The sequence below is a fragment of the Plecotus auritus genome, assembly GCF_963455305.1.
Source record: "Plecotus auritus genome assembly, chromosome: 11".
Classification (NCBI taxonomy): Eukaryota; Metazoa; Chordata; class Mammalia; order Chiroptera; family Vespertilionidae; genus Plecotus; species Plecotus auritus.
In genome coordinates, this window is record NC_137777.1 from 38,607,895 (window position 1) to 38,622,507 (window position 14,613).

At 43.9% G+C, this 14,613-nt stretch overlaps 1 protein-coding gene across 1 annotated transcript in view; it reads right to left on the reverse strand.

Annotated features, from left to right (window-relative positions):
* Positions 1-11,075, reverse strand: part of CPA6 (carboxypeptidase A6) — a 210,819-nt gene extending 199,744 nt beyond the window's left edge. The window contains exon 1 of the mRNA XM_080646561.1: positions 10,951-11,075. Coding sequence (XP_080502687.1) covers positions 10,951-11,066 — 116 coding nt within the window. The 5' untranslated portion in view covers positions 11,067-11,075. The remainder of the gene's footprint in view (positions 1-10,950) is intronic.
* Positions 11,076-14,613: the final 3,538 nt, after the last annotated feature.

Genomic DNA, 14,613 nt, shown 5'->3' on the forward strand with positions numbered 1-14,613 from the left:
TCCGAAAATAAGACCTACTTACAGGTTTCCTTCTGAGTGAAATATAAGGCATCCCCCGAAAATAAGGCCCCCAGGCTCTGTCTCAGAATGAAAATTAATTTACCGTAAACTGGTCGCTAGGGCCGCCCCGACTGGCGTCTAGCAACCAGTGACGTTACGCAGAGTCCTGACGTCACTGCTGTGTGGAGGCGGAGCGGAGGTCGGAGTGAGCGCGGGGGCGGGAGAGAGGAGGAGACTTTCGCAGATGTGTGTAGAAGAACAGGAGGATTAGAGCGGACGGGATGTGGCGAAGGTGGTGAGTGCTGGTCTGTCTCTGGTGACACTACCTGATAACCGCCTTCATGATGACTGAAGGTTCTCAGTCAGTGGCAGACCCTGCTCCAGCCCAGATCCAGGCCCCAGCAAGCCCAGTGACAGTCCCCAGGCAGGCCCCAGGGGGTAAATGTCTGATAAAGGGGTAGGGGGGATGTCTGGTGAAGGTGTTCAGTAGCACAGGGGTGGGGGGAGGGGACCACTTAAAATGACACAGGAGGATCAGAGGGGGCAATCAAAATGACACAGGAGGATCAGAGGGGACAATCAAAATGACACAGGAGGATCAAAAGGGGTTACTAAAATGGTAATCCCCCCTCTGATTCTCCTGTGCCATTTTGATTCACCCCTTTGATCCCCCGTGTCATTTTGAGTGATCCCCCTCCCCCCACCTTGATACCCCAATTCCTTTTTTTTCACCCATACAAATGAGCGCAAAAAGAAAAAGCTACTCCGTGGAGTACAAGAAAGGAATCGTGGAAGACTCTTGGGGCCAAAATCTTACTGCTTTCTGCAAAGAGAAGATGTTGAGTATCCAATTGGTCCGAAAATGGCAAGCAGAGTATGGTAACCTCATTGAACAAGTGGACAAGGGAAATGCTAAAAAGCGCAAGTGTGGATCAGGTCGGCAACCATTATTTTCCGAGCTGGAAGACCTGATCTGTGAATGGGTTGTTGACAGGAGAGCAAAGGCTTTGGTTGTGAATAGGGCTCAGATTCAAGAATTTGCCCTTGCAATGGCACCACAGTTTGACATAGCCCCCGAAGACTTCAAAGCATCACAACACTGGCTGGATAATTTCCTTCAGCGAAGTGAACTGTCTTTAAGAAGATCTACAACATTGTTTAGGTTGGAAGATACTCAAGTTATTAAGCGAGCACTTGCATTCAAGTCCTTTATTGATGATGCTGACTTCTCTAAATACAATCTTTCCAACATGATTGCTATGGATGAAACTGCAGTGTTTATGGGCCAATCATCTCAAACAACAATTGAACAGCAGGGTGCCTCCTTAGCGTACATTCCCTCCACTGCTTACGAAAGTGCACGTGTTTCCTGTATTTTGGCAATTGGTCTGGATGGCACTAAAATCCCACCTTTAATCATTTCTAAGGGCAAGAAGGAAAAGATTGAACGTGTTTTGGGCGTTTTTATTCTTGAAACTGAAAAAGCCTGGGCCACACAAGCAGTTATAAGGAAGTGGGTCGATTTAATGCTGCCGCTTGTTATGCGAGGGAGCCAAAGAGGTCTGCTAGTCTGGGATGCAGCCAGCACTCACCGCGCTAAAGACATGAAGACATTTCTTCACGAAAGAAAAATAGATCAGATGATGATTCCCGCAGGAATGACGGCCTATCTCCAGACTCTTGATATTGCAATAAACAAGCCATTCAAAGACAATTTGCGCATGGAAATTAATGACTACATTGAAAATAGAATGGAGAGAAATCAGCGTGGAAACTTTGTGAAACCTAAACTGCAAGAAGTTGTGACTTGGGTGAAGAATTCATGGGAAAAAATCACTGACAGTTGCATTGCAAATGCACTGCGAGCAGGCTACCTTGACAAGAAGTACTCATTTAAAGACAGTGCTATTGCTAAACATGAGAGATTTGGTCCACTGATTCTGAAAGAAATGGAGTCATAAGAAATTCACCAGGAAATTCAGGAATTGGATTGTTATGATGATGTTCCAGAAGATGATGATATGATTGTCATTGAATAAATGAGTAAATTCTTGATACTGTAGGATTCACAGTTTGTCTGGTTTGTGTTGACAACTACTGTACTACCGTACTGTATACAGGTAATAAATTTCCTTTATTTTCATTTAACAATAAATGTGTACCGTATTCTTCTTCATGGAAAAATAAGACATCCCCTGAAAATAAGACCTAGCATGTCTTTGGGGGCAAAAATTAATATAAGACACTGTCTTATTTTTGGGGAAACACGGTAGGTTTTTATACTAGCATCCTCTCTGGCTTTTTCTCTCTGTATTCAGTTTGAGATTCTCTATTCTTTTCACATAATGAGTGCTCCCTAGGTGGTCCATCCTACACTCAAGGTTTCAAGAAATTCTGTTTAGAAATCAGTTACTGGAACCTTTTTCACAGTCTAGATCTCTCTCTCTCTCTTGAGCTTCAGACACACCTATTCAATTTATAGACACCCAAAACTACATATTCAAACAACTACGTAAGAGCTCAGTCCAGTTACCTAATTCTAAGTATCACCTTACAAAATTTTCTCTTTCCTCTCCTCTTTGATTACCTAATTGTAGAAATTCCACCTCCTAAATATTTAATTGGTTACCTCCTTTCCCTTCAATTGCCACTGCAATACACCAGGCTCTAATGCATATTAGCATAGTCACCATAACATCCCAGTCTTCAGTCTTCTTGCCTTGAATCTTCAGCCCTCAAATCTTCCCTTTTCAATGGTGACAAATGCAATTTTCATTAAAAAAATGAATTATCTCAATTCCCAGTTTAAAATTCACCATTAGCACTCTGTCACCTTGGGAGAAGTCAGAACTCCATGGGACATAGGTATGAAGCCTTACCTCCCCTCTTGTTATGCCCATCAAGAGAAATACCCTTTATTTTAGCCATACTCAAGTTGCTCCAATTTTTTAGACTTCACCAACTGTTCTCACCTGTAGTTCTTTGCACATGCAATATATTGTCTGTGTCTGGAAAGACTTAATTTAAATTCTACTTGTGTTTTTGTGACTGAGATCAGGGCCATGTCCTTTGGGTATGAATAATTTAAAAGAAAAATGTAAAATACCTTGGCTATTTAAGAATCCACCTCAAATTCCTGTTTGTCTTTTAGGACTCATCTCACATCCAAGAAACCTTCTTTGACCTTCTTTCCACCCTTCTGTCTGGATTAAGTGACCCTCTCCTGCACTCACCCAGCACCAAGAGTATTCTCTGTGGGCACAGTGATTCCACAGTTGGAACTGTTTGTTTACTTGCCTGAGTTACTCATTACGACTATGCACATGGACTGCTCTTTTATCTCAGAAGTCCCAGACTTGCAGAGGGCCAGATACCTTACAAATATTTATAGAAATGAAATGAAATGCTTTCTCATTAAACACTTCTCAGCCTTGCCAAATCACTTTACTTCAACCCTGACAACTCTAGGGAATAAGAAAGAGTAAGATGATTTCTGGATTTACCAAAGACACTTTTGTCAACTAGAAAGAATGCTGTGCACTCGACTGATCTGTGTTTTAGTCCTTACTCCATCACCACCTCTGTAAATCCCTTTACCTTTTTGAAGTTCTTCTTCCTTATGTACTACATAAGGGGATTGGGATGTGGTTTTTATTTTTGTCTTCTCCAGTTCTGGCAGTCTATGACTTAAAGAGACCATTTACAGAATGAAAGTGCACACCAACTTGAACTGCAAAAATCTAAAAGCCTATTTGGATGGATTGTTTCTTCAGGAGAACCAACTGGAGGGGAGAAGGCGTTGGTAATCATTAAATATCAGAGTGACCACTGAGAGAGATGGAGATTGTTGGTGATTTCTCAGTATGTTTTCCTAGATCTGGCCCTCTGGAACATTATTTCATTGCCTCCCTTGCAGCTAAGGCCATCTAACTGATTCTGGCCAGTAGAGAGTGATGCTTGAACCACTGGGTTGTGCTCTTAAAGGAAAGGAGAATGACCATTCTTCCTTCTTGAGCCGTATTTGAGGGTTGAGTGCTGAGCATGGCAGAAGTATAGGGCAGAGGGAGCCTGGTTCTCTGTCACCACCCACTATACCCGCTTTGTATTTTCACATGAGAGAAAAATAAACTTATTGTTTAAGCTATTGAGTTTCGGGGTTCTTTGTTATAGCAAAAAAAAAAAAAAAAAAGACAAAAGACAAAACAAAATAACCCTACAGTATTCTTAATAACATAGTAAAACATTTTTTACATCTTAGTGTCTATTTTCAAAGTACAGTGAGTAAAAGAACAAAGATGGTAATTTTATTGAAGAGAACCAGTTATTAAAAAGAAGAGAACCAGTTATTAGAAATTTGTTTCAACCTTTAATAACATAATTAATTTTTAAAGGAAACTTACGATGCTTCCTAAAATGAGATCCTAAAGCTTTCTATTCTGTATTCCACTTTATCTTAGAGAAGCGAGGGCCCAGAGGCAGACTGGGAAGGCATTTACTGGGCAAAGCAAATTCTAATCCTACAAACCAGTTATCTACTGATTGATCATAATGAAGACTCTAAAACAAGTCTCTGAAAGGGTTTTATTTTCTGTTCAGCAATTCCACTTACAAAGACACAAAAACATGAAATGCGTTTGTAGCTCATACAATATGAGCTGTGAAGTTATGAAACATTAACAACCTTCATTGCTTTCCAAGGGTGGAAATCATTATGCTAATGGTATTACCCAGAAAGTATCCTGGCGCCATAAAATAAAGGCTCCATTATCAGATTGGGCTCCAAGGAGAAAGTGGCCCAGAAGCATTTGAAACCCTCCTGCTTCCGCTTGCTCCTTCAGTGGCAGGGGGAATGCTGATCCCCAGGGAGCACAGTCTGCGGTGACTTCAGGTCAGAGGAGGAGAGAGCTGCAGCTTGCACATCTGACAGGCAAAGCAGGAGGCCCCGACGCAGAGCACGCCACAGGGAAGAAAGCTTTTGTATAATCAGCCAATAAACAATCAGTAATTAGGGGTTGCATTTGGAGCTAGTGCATAAAGAAAACGAAAAATATTCTACCGTGAATAAGGGCCAAGAGCAAAAAGGCACTTTCAGAAGGCACTGGGGAATGATTCCATTAACTATAAATGAACTTGCAGGGGAAAGGTTCAATAGTGAACCAAGAAACTCCTCCCACCCCCCCACAATATATCCTTCATAGTCCCTAATGTCCCAAATCTGTATCTCACACATTCCAACATATTTTCATAATTGAGACGGCTTCTTCATGCTCTAGGTCCTTAGTATGAATGGGGCTTACCTACTTTGCTTGTTAAAGCTATTTCTCAGCCCTGACCTCCCAGGGCTTTCAGGGCAAAAGAAGAGGGCAACAGAGGCAGGTGAATCAGAGGGTTTGATTATAGAGGCCTTGAAAGCCAGGCAGAGGATTCTGGATTTAATGGAGTTGGCAATGGGAAATCAAGTAGAACTTTGAGCCAGGAGTAACACAACCAAAGTCTTATGTTAGTGAGAGCATCAGTATGAGAAAGGACTAGAGAAAAGTAGGGTTTTTGTTGTTGTTAATCCTCACCTGAAGATATTTTTTCCATTGACTTTTAAAGAAAAACATTTTTATTGATTTTAGAGAGGAAGGGAGAGGAAGAGAGAGACAGAAACATCAATGATGAGAAAGAATCATTGAGTGGCTGCCTCCTGCACACTCCCTACTGGGGATTAAACCTGCAACCTGGGTATGTGCCCTGACTGGGAATTGAACTGTGACTTCCGGGTTCATAGGTCAACGCTCAATCATTGAGCCACATTGGCCAGGCTCCACCGATTTTTAGAGAGAGTAGAAGGGAGGGGGAGAGATATCGATGTGAGAGTCATCAATTGGTTGCCCTCTGCACATGCCCCAATCTGCAATGGAGGTACATGCCCTTGACTGGAATCGAACCTGGGACCCTTCACTCCACGGGCTGACATTCTAACCACTGAAAAAACTGGCCAGGGCAAGGAGAAAAGTACTTGAATCTAGGCTGAGATAAAGAAGTCCTAAAGACGACTAGTGAGTATTACAAGGGAGAGAAGAGAATGTGTCACTTTGTATAAGAATGGAAGGAATCAGAGATAAATTTGATATTTAGAAATGAAATAAGGGGGTGGTTGAATACTTGAAATAAAACTCATCAAAGCATCAAAAACAGTAAAAGAATAAGCCTGAACCCACAATTTACTATCCAAATCACGACCCTTCTCAGACTGAAAGGGGACACTGCCAATTACTACATCTGGGACAGTCTTGGGCAAATGACAATGTATGGCCATCCTACCTGAAAAGAGCTTTAACTATCAATAGAACATAACTCCCAGATTCATACCACCAGCTCCAGGTTTCTCAAAGTTTAAAGCATTAAAAGGAAGTCACCATTAGAGTATAAAAGAATAAAAAGCTGCTGTTGAGAGACAGAGGTCTAGCCAGAGAGGTAGGGTGGAAACATATGTGATGTCCCTGAAGTTTGAATCTGATCTACTGTCACTGTATTTCTCACAGTCCTCTTCTCTTCAATATGTCACATCCCAACTTGGGGCCTCTTTGCCTACAGGATTTTGAGGACCAAACAGTTTTTAAAAATCTTATTTCCTTTAAGTGTAATGTCTGAATATTTATAACCCGTTTCCATGGGTAACAAGGTAACTTGACAAATAACTGGGGTGTGTGGGGGGTGGTAGCAAGTGAGGTACAGGGGTAGGCGTGTGGCTACAGCATGGACACTGACTAATCAGAATTCACCACATGGTTAGTGGCTGTAACCAGCCTGCACTCACCTATGGTCATGGGAAAAAGGCTGAGTCATTGGAGCTGCTTCCCTGAGAAGGGGAAGAAATTGCTCAGAGACATGAAAAGGGTCTTCATGAATGCAGGGCTGAGTGAGGAAGGAGGAGGCCAGAGCCTCGCAGGCAGATCCGTGTGGGTTCAAGTCCCCAGAAGCAGTGCTGGTGGCAGGCAGTCAGCACTCTCTCCACCTCTAGCTGAGATGCAGCAGGACTGGGTCACTACGTAGATGAGGCCCTGGCAGGATTTCCACACCTCCCTCTTGGTTCATGGAGCTCTCCTGCTAATTTACGATAGTCCGTCATCCATACAGCACTTACATGCTGTATAGTAAGGTTAGGTGTGGGCTGGTTATTTTCTGTAAGCTCTCAGAGGACATTGGCTCTGTTAACACTTTTGGCACAGAGTAGGCATTCAAATACTTGTTGAATGAAGGCACATACTCACAGCCACTTTCTGTGCTACTGTGTGTGTGTGTGTGTGTGTGTGTGTGTGTTGATCTAAAGTTTCTTCATTTTCCATTTTTCCATCCCTGTGGTCTCTACCTGCTTTTCTAATAATGACTTACCCTCAGTGACTCATCATCACCCTAGAGAAGGGACCAAGGTTAAACTTCCAAGTTTATCTACATAATCAACTCCTTTCCTTTATTATCCTGAAAGGATCAGTTTCCCAAACAAGATTAAACATTCAGTTTTATAAAAAAAAAATTTAATTATTTTTATTTGAGGGGTGGGGGGAGAGAGGGAGAGAGATTTGTTGTTCCACTTATTAATGCATTCATTGATTGCCATCCTCTATATGCCCTGATTGGGGATTGAAGCCGAAACCTTGGTGTATTGGGACAATGATCTAACCAACTGAGCTATCCGGCCAGGACCCATTTAGTTTTTCTGAAAAGCAATTGTTTTCCATGCCTGAATGGGTGACAGAGTGAGAAGTATTAGTTTGTGGAGTCAGGTGGAGCTGGGTTAGTTAGTGCTGAACTTGGGTTACCCTCCCTGTCTGCACCTCATTTAGCTTATCTTTATAATGGGGATACCAAAAACTGCATAAGGTTGTTGAGAAAATTACTATTTTTATAAATGTTTATATAAAGTATTAATAAGGACTAGCTATTTTACCACCCTGTTACGTACTTAGTTAAGAGCCAACATCCTCACAAGAACTTGGTGACGAAGGTTCTAATATTATCTCCATTGTCCCAGAGGTTCAGAGAGGTTCAGGAACTTGCCCAAGGTAACAGAGCTACGAAGTGTGGGAAAGCAGAAATTGAAACCCAGGCACTTGAACTTCAGAACTTATAAGCATTGTCACTTTGACTTGCATGAAAAAGGTACCAAATAAGTGGTTCTCAAAGAAACCCTAGCCACTGGATTGCTTTGTTGTCTTACATCTCTCTTTTACCATCACTTAAAAAAAATCTACTGTAATTTCAAGTGATAGGGACTATCCTTATGCCTTTGCCATGAGTATAGTAAATAACGAGGTCTGCTTCCAGGCATATGAGGAGGTGACAGGAAGGCGAGGACAGTGCTGTGTGCCTGTGTCCACTCACTGACGGACACCTGTTTATCCGGGAAATGTTTGACCTGCGTTGGAGCCCTCGAAGCCCTCCGGCAGTACAGTATCAATACATATTATTTGAAGTCAAGTTATTTCCCACATTTACCTTACTTCTTTTTCTATGTATTTCACACTGGGTCTTAGCCAAAAGGCCAAGAAGTGATTTTCCTATGTATTTTAAAATTCCCTTCTAAATGTGTGATTTCATCTAGCCATCCAAAAAGGCATTAGCTTTTGTCAGATTTTGTCTCTACAATTCTTCCCCCCTGAGACACTTAGATTTGCCATTCACTAATGTTACACAATTGATACTATACAACTGTCAGTTTATGGAGAAGGAGGACTGAGCTGAAAGCTGCTCTCAGGGGACATGCTGGTCTGCCCTCAGAGTGCTATTTTTCATTCATGTGCAGAGGCCTGCGAATGATAATCACATATTATTAGATTCAACCAAGACCTGCAAAAATATTTTTGTAAGACTGCAAGAAATAGGGCTGCTCCATAATTATTAGCAATAACACCGGAACAAATTATGTAAGGGATTAAAAATGAGGTGGTTTAGAACTGCAACAAAAATATTGCTAAATACTATTCCACTATGTCATCCCATCAGGTTCTCATTCACTGAGGAGCTAGGCCTGCAGAAAGCAGTTCCTGAGTAAATAAAGCAAAAAAAAAAAACAAAAAAAAACCAACCTCCCAAATTTATGCAGCATTTTCTTTGGTGATGAGAGAATAACAGCGGGTAAGTAAACCCCCCACTTGGGAGGGTGAGTGTGCTCTGAAACGTGTCTTGTTTGAAGAAAGCTCTAGGCTTCTACTGTGATGGACAGGTAAGGCTGCCTTCTTCACTTTCTCATTGCTGCATCGTTATCGTCCACCTTTCAGATGCCTGGTAATTTATACATTCGGGACTAACTTATTATGTAGCATAGCAGCCAAAGAGAAAATAGCAATTATTACTTTCATTGCAGAAGAAAAAGGTAGTGCAGCTTCCCCCAGAGAGCTCCAGTGGCTGCAGATTCTAGAGGGAAGGGCGCCAACATCAGCCTCATTTCCTCGGAAAGTGCGCACACCTGCGCAGCTGAAGCGGGCCTGCTAACTTGTCATGGAGGAGTGCCACACGCTGGCATAACTACAGAGAGGGCCAGGGCGAGCGGAGGAGTGAGGTCCTGTGTCACACGGCGCATCTACATCTGTGCTATATGCTTATCACGGGGCCCGAGTCAGCGAGGACAGTCACAGTCAATTCCTCCGCAACCTCAGCCTGTACCATCAGTCATTAAACACGGGCCTCTTTCCCCAGAACTCCAAGGGCGGTGACAAATGACTGGACCTGTGTGTCTAGGAGACCGAAAAGCAGCCCTCAGACGTCCACTCCTTTCTGTTTTTCCTGGGAACACTGCGGTGGAAAAACCTGGGATTGCATGACCATCATAGTCCCCATCTCAACCAACACCCCACCCCCAGCCTCATCCCCTAAAACGGAGGACATGTTCTGAAAAGGGACTCCAAAGGCAGAGCCCAGGTTCTTCAGGAGAAGGCAAACACAGCTAGCTCTCTTTTCCAGGGTCACACTTATACATGCTCTTTACACTATTCCTGGAAAGAACAGCTTTGCTATAGGACACCGGGCGCTCCCCGGTCATAATCCAGATCTACATGGAAGCTTTCCTCAACTGGTAATTATTGAGCGATAGTCGACGGCTTAAAAAGAGATTTAAGGCACCGGTTTTCCTGCTCTGCAGAAAGGAATTGAACTAGAGGAGTTATTTAAAGTTTTTTTTTTTCCCAGCTCTAAAATGCAGGAATGTCATAATTTCCAGATTCAAAGCATGACCCCCTGCAAGTTCGAGCAAAGCACATGCTGTATGCATATCTTCCCAGCAAGCCTGCGGGATCATAGGACGTGCATATTCGTACACCGCTCTGTGCGCCCCGTGCCTCCTCATGAAAGGCGCTTTAAACACAAAGCACGCTGACCTACAGGGGGAAAATGAATGGTTTTCCCCTTCTATGTTTCTCCCTTCAGAAAAACCCCCCTCATCTTACAGCTGGCTACTTTTATTCTGCTCCTTTTGAGTTGACTCATTTGCATCACTCGGATTTGGAAATCTTTCTAATAACCACGCTGGGGGCTAACAAGCATTAAAGAAAAAAAGCACACTCGGTGCTTAAATGAATCACCGGTGAATTTCAACCCCCTGCTCCCGCACAGAACGCTGGAAGAGAAGCCTTAGTTTTCAGGCCATAATTCACGTGGTACAGCAGCATCCTTCCCCCTCAGCATCCACTGAGGCAAATACGGCAAATGCTGCCCGCAGCTCCTGCAAAGACAGGATGCCATTCACCCTGGGTCGGCAGGGGAGGTTGGCACACTATGCAAAGTATGGAAAGCTAGACTCGCACCCTCCACATTCTCCCAGGGAGCTCAGCCAACGAGCTGGGAACTCACGCACATTTTACTTCAGGTGGCCAGGTAAGTCTTCAGTTCACACAGAGACCACCCTACCTAACCCAGCCCCCTCATCCCACTAAAAGCCGTGCAGGGCATTAAAGTTGCTGCACTTACCCAGCGTAGCGGTTGCTGTAAAGGTGGCTGTGCCCTGGTTGCAGGATCTTCAAAAAGATCAAGCAAAGAGGCAGAGAGGCAGCTGTCTGGCTCCTGGGCTTCCCGAGGAACTTCATAGCGTTTCAGTGAGAGGAGCTGAAGTTCGTTCCAGCAGTCACCCGAGGCTGGAGGTGGCTCACAGCACCCCCTCCACTCGCGCAGGGTCTCTGAGAGGGGGTGGGGGGGGAGGCTTGGGAGTGAGCAAAATGTGACACTTCTTTCCAGCCACAGGATATAAAAAAAAGTTGAAACGGCCGAGGAAGGAAAGTGGCTCTTCAGACTTGGTCTTGGGACAGCAGCAGCAGCATACACAGCCCAGCCCAGCCCAGCCCCTGAGCCCGCTCCTTAGCCAGGCTCTCCTGGAAGGGGCTGGGCCTCCCCCGTGCTGACTCACGGCAGGGGCTTGCTGGGTGCTGCTTCCTTTGGGTAACTCCTCTCTGGTTTTTTTTCGTTGTTTGTTTTTTGCTTTCCATCTTCAGGCTCCTCACTTTTTTGGCCAGCCTTTCTCCCTCTATTACCTTCTACAGCAGAGGACCCGGACCTAATTGCAAACCATTTGAGGATGCGCTAAACAGGCAGGCATAGAACATTCCAGGCTTAAGGTTTTGATCTACCACGACGAATCTATGAATTCCACATCCTGAAATGCACAGTGAAGAGCCTTGTGTGTATGGATGCGGGGGTAGGCTGGGGCGCCTGGATAGGAACAGCCAGCCTTCGTCCTGTGGTCGTCTGCACCAGGAAGGGTTAGCTTCTCTCCTGGGCTTCAGAGAGCTCTTATAGTCAGTCCACAGTATCAGCACCCAGCGCTGCGGCTATTTCAGAGGTTCTCTTGGGGCAGGGTTCGCAAACTCATAAGCAACGGAGCTGCAGTTTGCCGACCACTGTCTTGGGGAACAGGCGGCCTCCAAGTGCTTTATCACCTTCTCTGCACATTTGGAATTACTTAGGGAGCCACACCATTTAAATCAGAATTCCTGGGCGTGGGAGCAATCGTGTAAAAAGCTCCTCAGGTGTTCCAATGTTCAGTCACCACGCTGGTCTTGAGTGGGCTTCTCAAACTTTAATGTGCCTGCAGATCACCTGGGGAGCTTGTTAAAGCGCAGCTTCGGATGCAGTGGGCTGGGGCTGGGGCCTGAGATCATTGGTAACGAAGAAGGCTTTTTTGCCTCCACTTGCTCTTATGCAAATATACTAGAACACATATTTGGAGGCACGTGTTTTGCTCCAGTAAATAAGAACGGTGTTATCTAGAGTGCCTCCTGTTATCCCCTGTGTCAAATCCTGTTCATATTATGGAAGAGAGTGTGAGCCAAAGTCTATCCCAGCCGTGGGCAAACTACGGCCTGCGGGCCGGATCCGGCTGTTCTATCCGGTTCTCTTGCTCTCCCCTCCGCTCCTTTACTTTGAATTTATATTAGTTCACACAAACACTCCATCCATGCTTTTGTTCCGGCCCTCCGGTCCAGTTTAAGAACCCATTGTGGCCCTCAAGTAAAAAAGTTTGCCCACCCCTGGTCTATCCCCTTCACTCATGTACTTTTCAAATTTCATGAAGAGTCGTGGCCAAGAACACCTGTTCCTCCAATATTATAGCCAGGGCACGTGTTTAGAAGAGAAGCACCAACTCTCTCCCCATGTTCTCCACCTGGAGGGCTGAACTAAACTCATAGGAGGTTGGTCCTTACCAGAGCTCAAATGCTGTTCACTTGAAATGAACCTCTAAAGACCAGGTTGTCTTCATCTACCCCTGGATTCCTTTCGTTAATCTCTTCCTCGAGTCCCCTCCCTAAAACCTGCCATGCCCTCTACTGTGGAGCACACTCAGCACATGGAGTTTAGGTGTTTGTCTGATTTCTTCATAAGGCTGCCTTCTCCTTGAACGAGAACTGTACCCCTTTGTGTGCACTTCCTTCTGTCTCCTAGAGGGAGCACCATGTTCACTGAAGGATAAAGGACAACACTTGTTGAGTGAATGATAAACCTGGGAAGGGATTCATTCAACAAGCATGTACTCTGTGGCTTCTGTATCCAGAGAGAGGAAAGGACATCAGGGCGGCAGAGAGCTCTACAGATGTCTTTGAAAAGTGGAAGTTCCCAGGTCTCCTGGCTTTGTTTCTTGTCGGTTTATGTTGTTGTTTTCTTCTTCCTGACTTCATGGCTCAGTGCCTTGGTCTCTGTAAGCTGGTGAGGCTGCTCTGCAAGGCTCCCAGCAATGCTTCCTGAGGCTTTTTGATGAGACCAAGAAAGTCTATATAACAGCCAGTGAACTGTTGAAATAAGAGGTTACTGTGTAAATAAAACACTTCATCTCTTTGCATTTCATTATGTCAGAACAATGTATAAATCTGTCATATTATATCACAACATTAAACTAGGAATGTTCAGGCTCTGACTGGGGATTAAGCTCATCCTCAAATCATTCTGAAGGATTGGATCCAGCGAGCATGTTCAGCAAAGGCTCTCCAGACCCTGAGACCAAGGTAATAATTTCCTGGACCATCAAATATGCAAGAGACCCTGGTGACATCCTGTCACCATCCTAAAAATTCAGATCAAAGGGAGGTTTTCAAACAATAGAAGCCATTCCTAGCAATCTTCCTCTGCTTTTCTAAGGACCAGGTTATCTGATCAAACTTCTCTTGGAGTAGATAAGCTCCCATAAAATGAGTGATAAATGGAGTCCATTTAGCAAGTGGGAGGGGAAGAGAACAGTTTTTCAGATGAATTCAAAGATAAAAGTCCCATTTTTAAGGCACTGAGAGGGAGTGAATTATTAAACCAGTTAGAGATTTAGAGATGGAAAAATGAGAACTTCTATTTAGTGGCTATGCCCTTGTCATATTTTAGTGTAAGAGTGAATTTTATTAAAAGAAATATTAGCATGCAGAGAAAAAAAGGAAATGACAGTTGGGAAAGAAAAATGTCTTCCTTTATTTGGGTCCAATTTGTTGATGATTTTAATATCCTTTCTAGATCTGAAGTTCTATGGTGTTCTGGGGAAGATTTTGAAAAATTGTTTCTTAAGTATATGAGTGAGAGTCAGGTGGATTTATGTGGGTCAAGATATCTGGAGGAGAAGATAAATGGGTATGGTTGAGCTTTGCTATACAGGCAACCCTCCCATTGCAGGTGGTTCTGTGTTCATTTCTCATTGCTTTATTAACAGAGATGTATTGCCCATCAGGCCTCTTTTATGGCTTTCTGCCATCATTCCAACCTGTGAGGAAATAGCAAATGTAAAGTTAGGCTCCTGCCTCATGCCTCTTGGTTACTTTGTGAGAAATGTTCTGAAGCTTCCTTTACACATTGCAAAGGATTCCCTATGATTCCCTTCTTCAGTGCCATCAGCTACTCCTTCTTGCCCCTATGTCTTTAATCTTTTCCTTGTCAACTTCCGTATCTCTCCCATCCTTAAACTCAAGCTCTCTCTATTCTTTTTTTCTCTTTTGTTTCAGGCTTCTCAAAAGCATACTCTTGAACTCAGACAATTCACTTTCCATCACTACCATCCTGATGAAACTTTCTCTTAAAGATCATGGGTAATCTCTAAGGGGAAAACTCTTTGTTATTACCCCAATCTAAAGTTCTTGCCCCACTCATGTTTCTAAGGCTGTTTGCCAC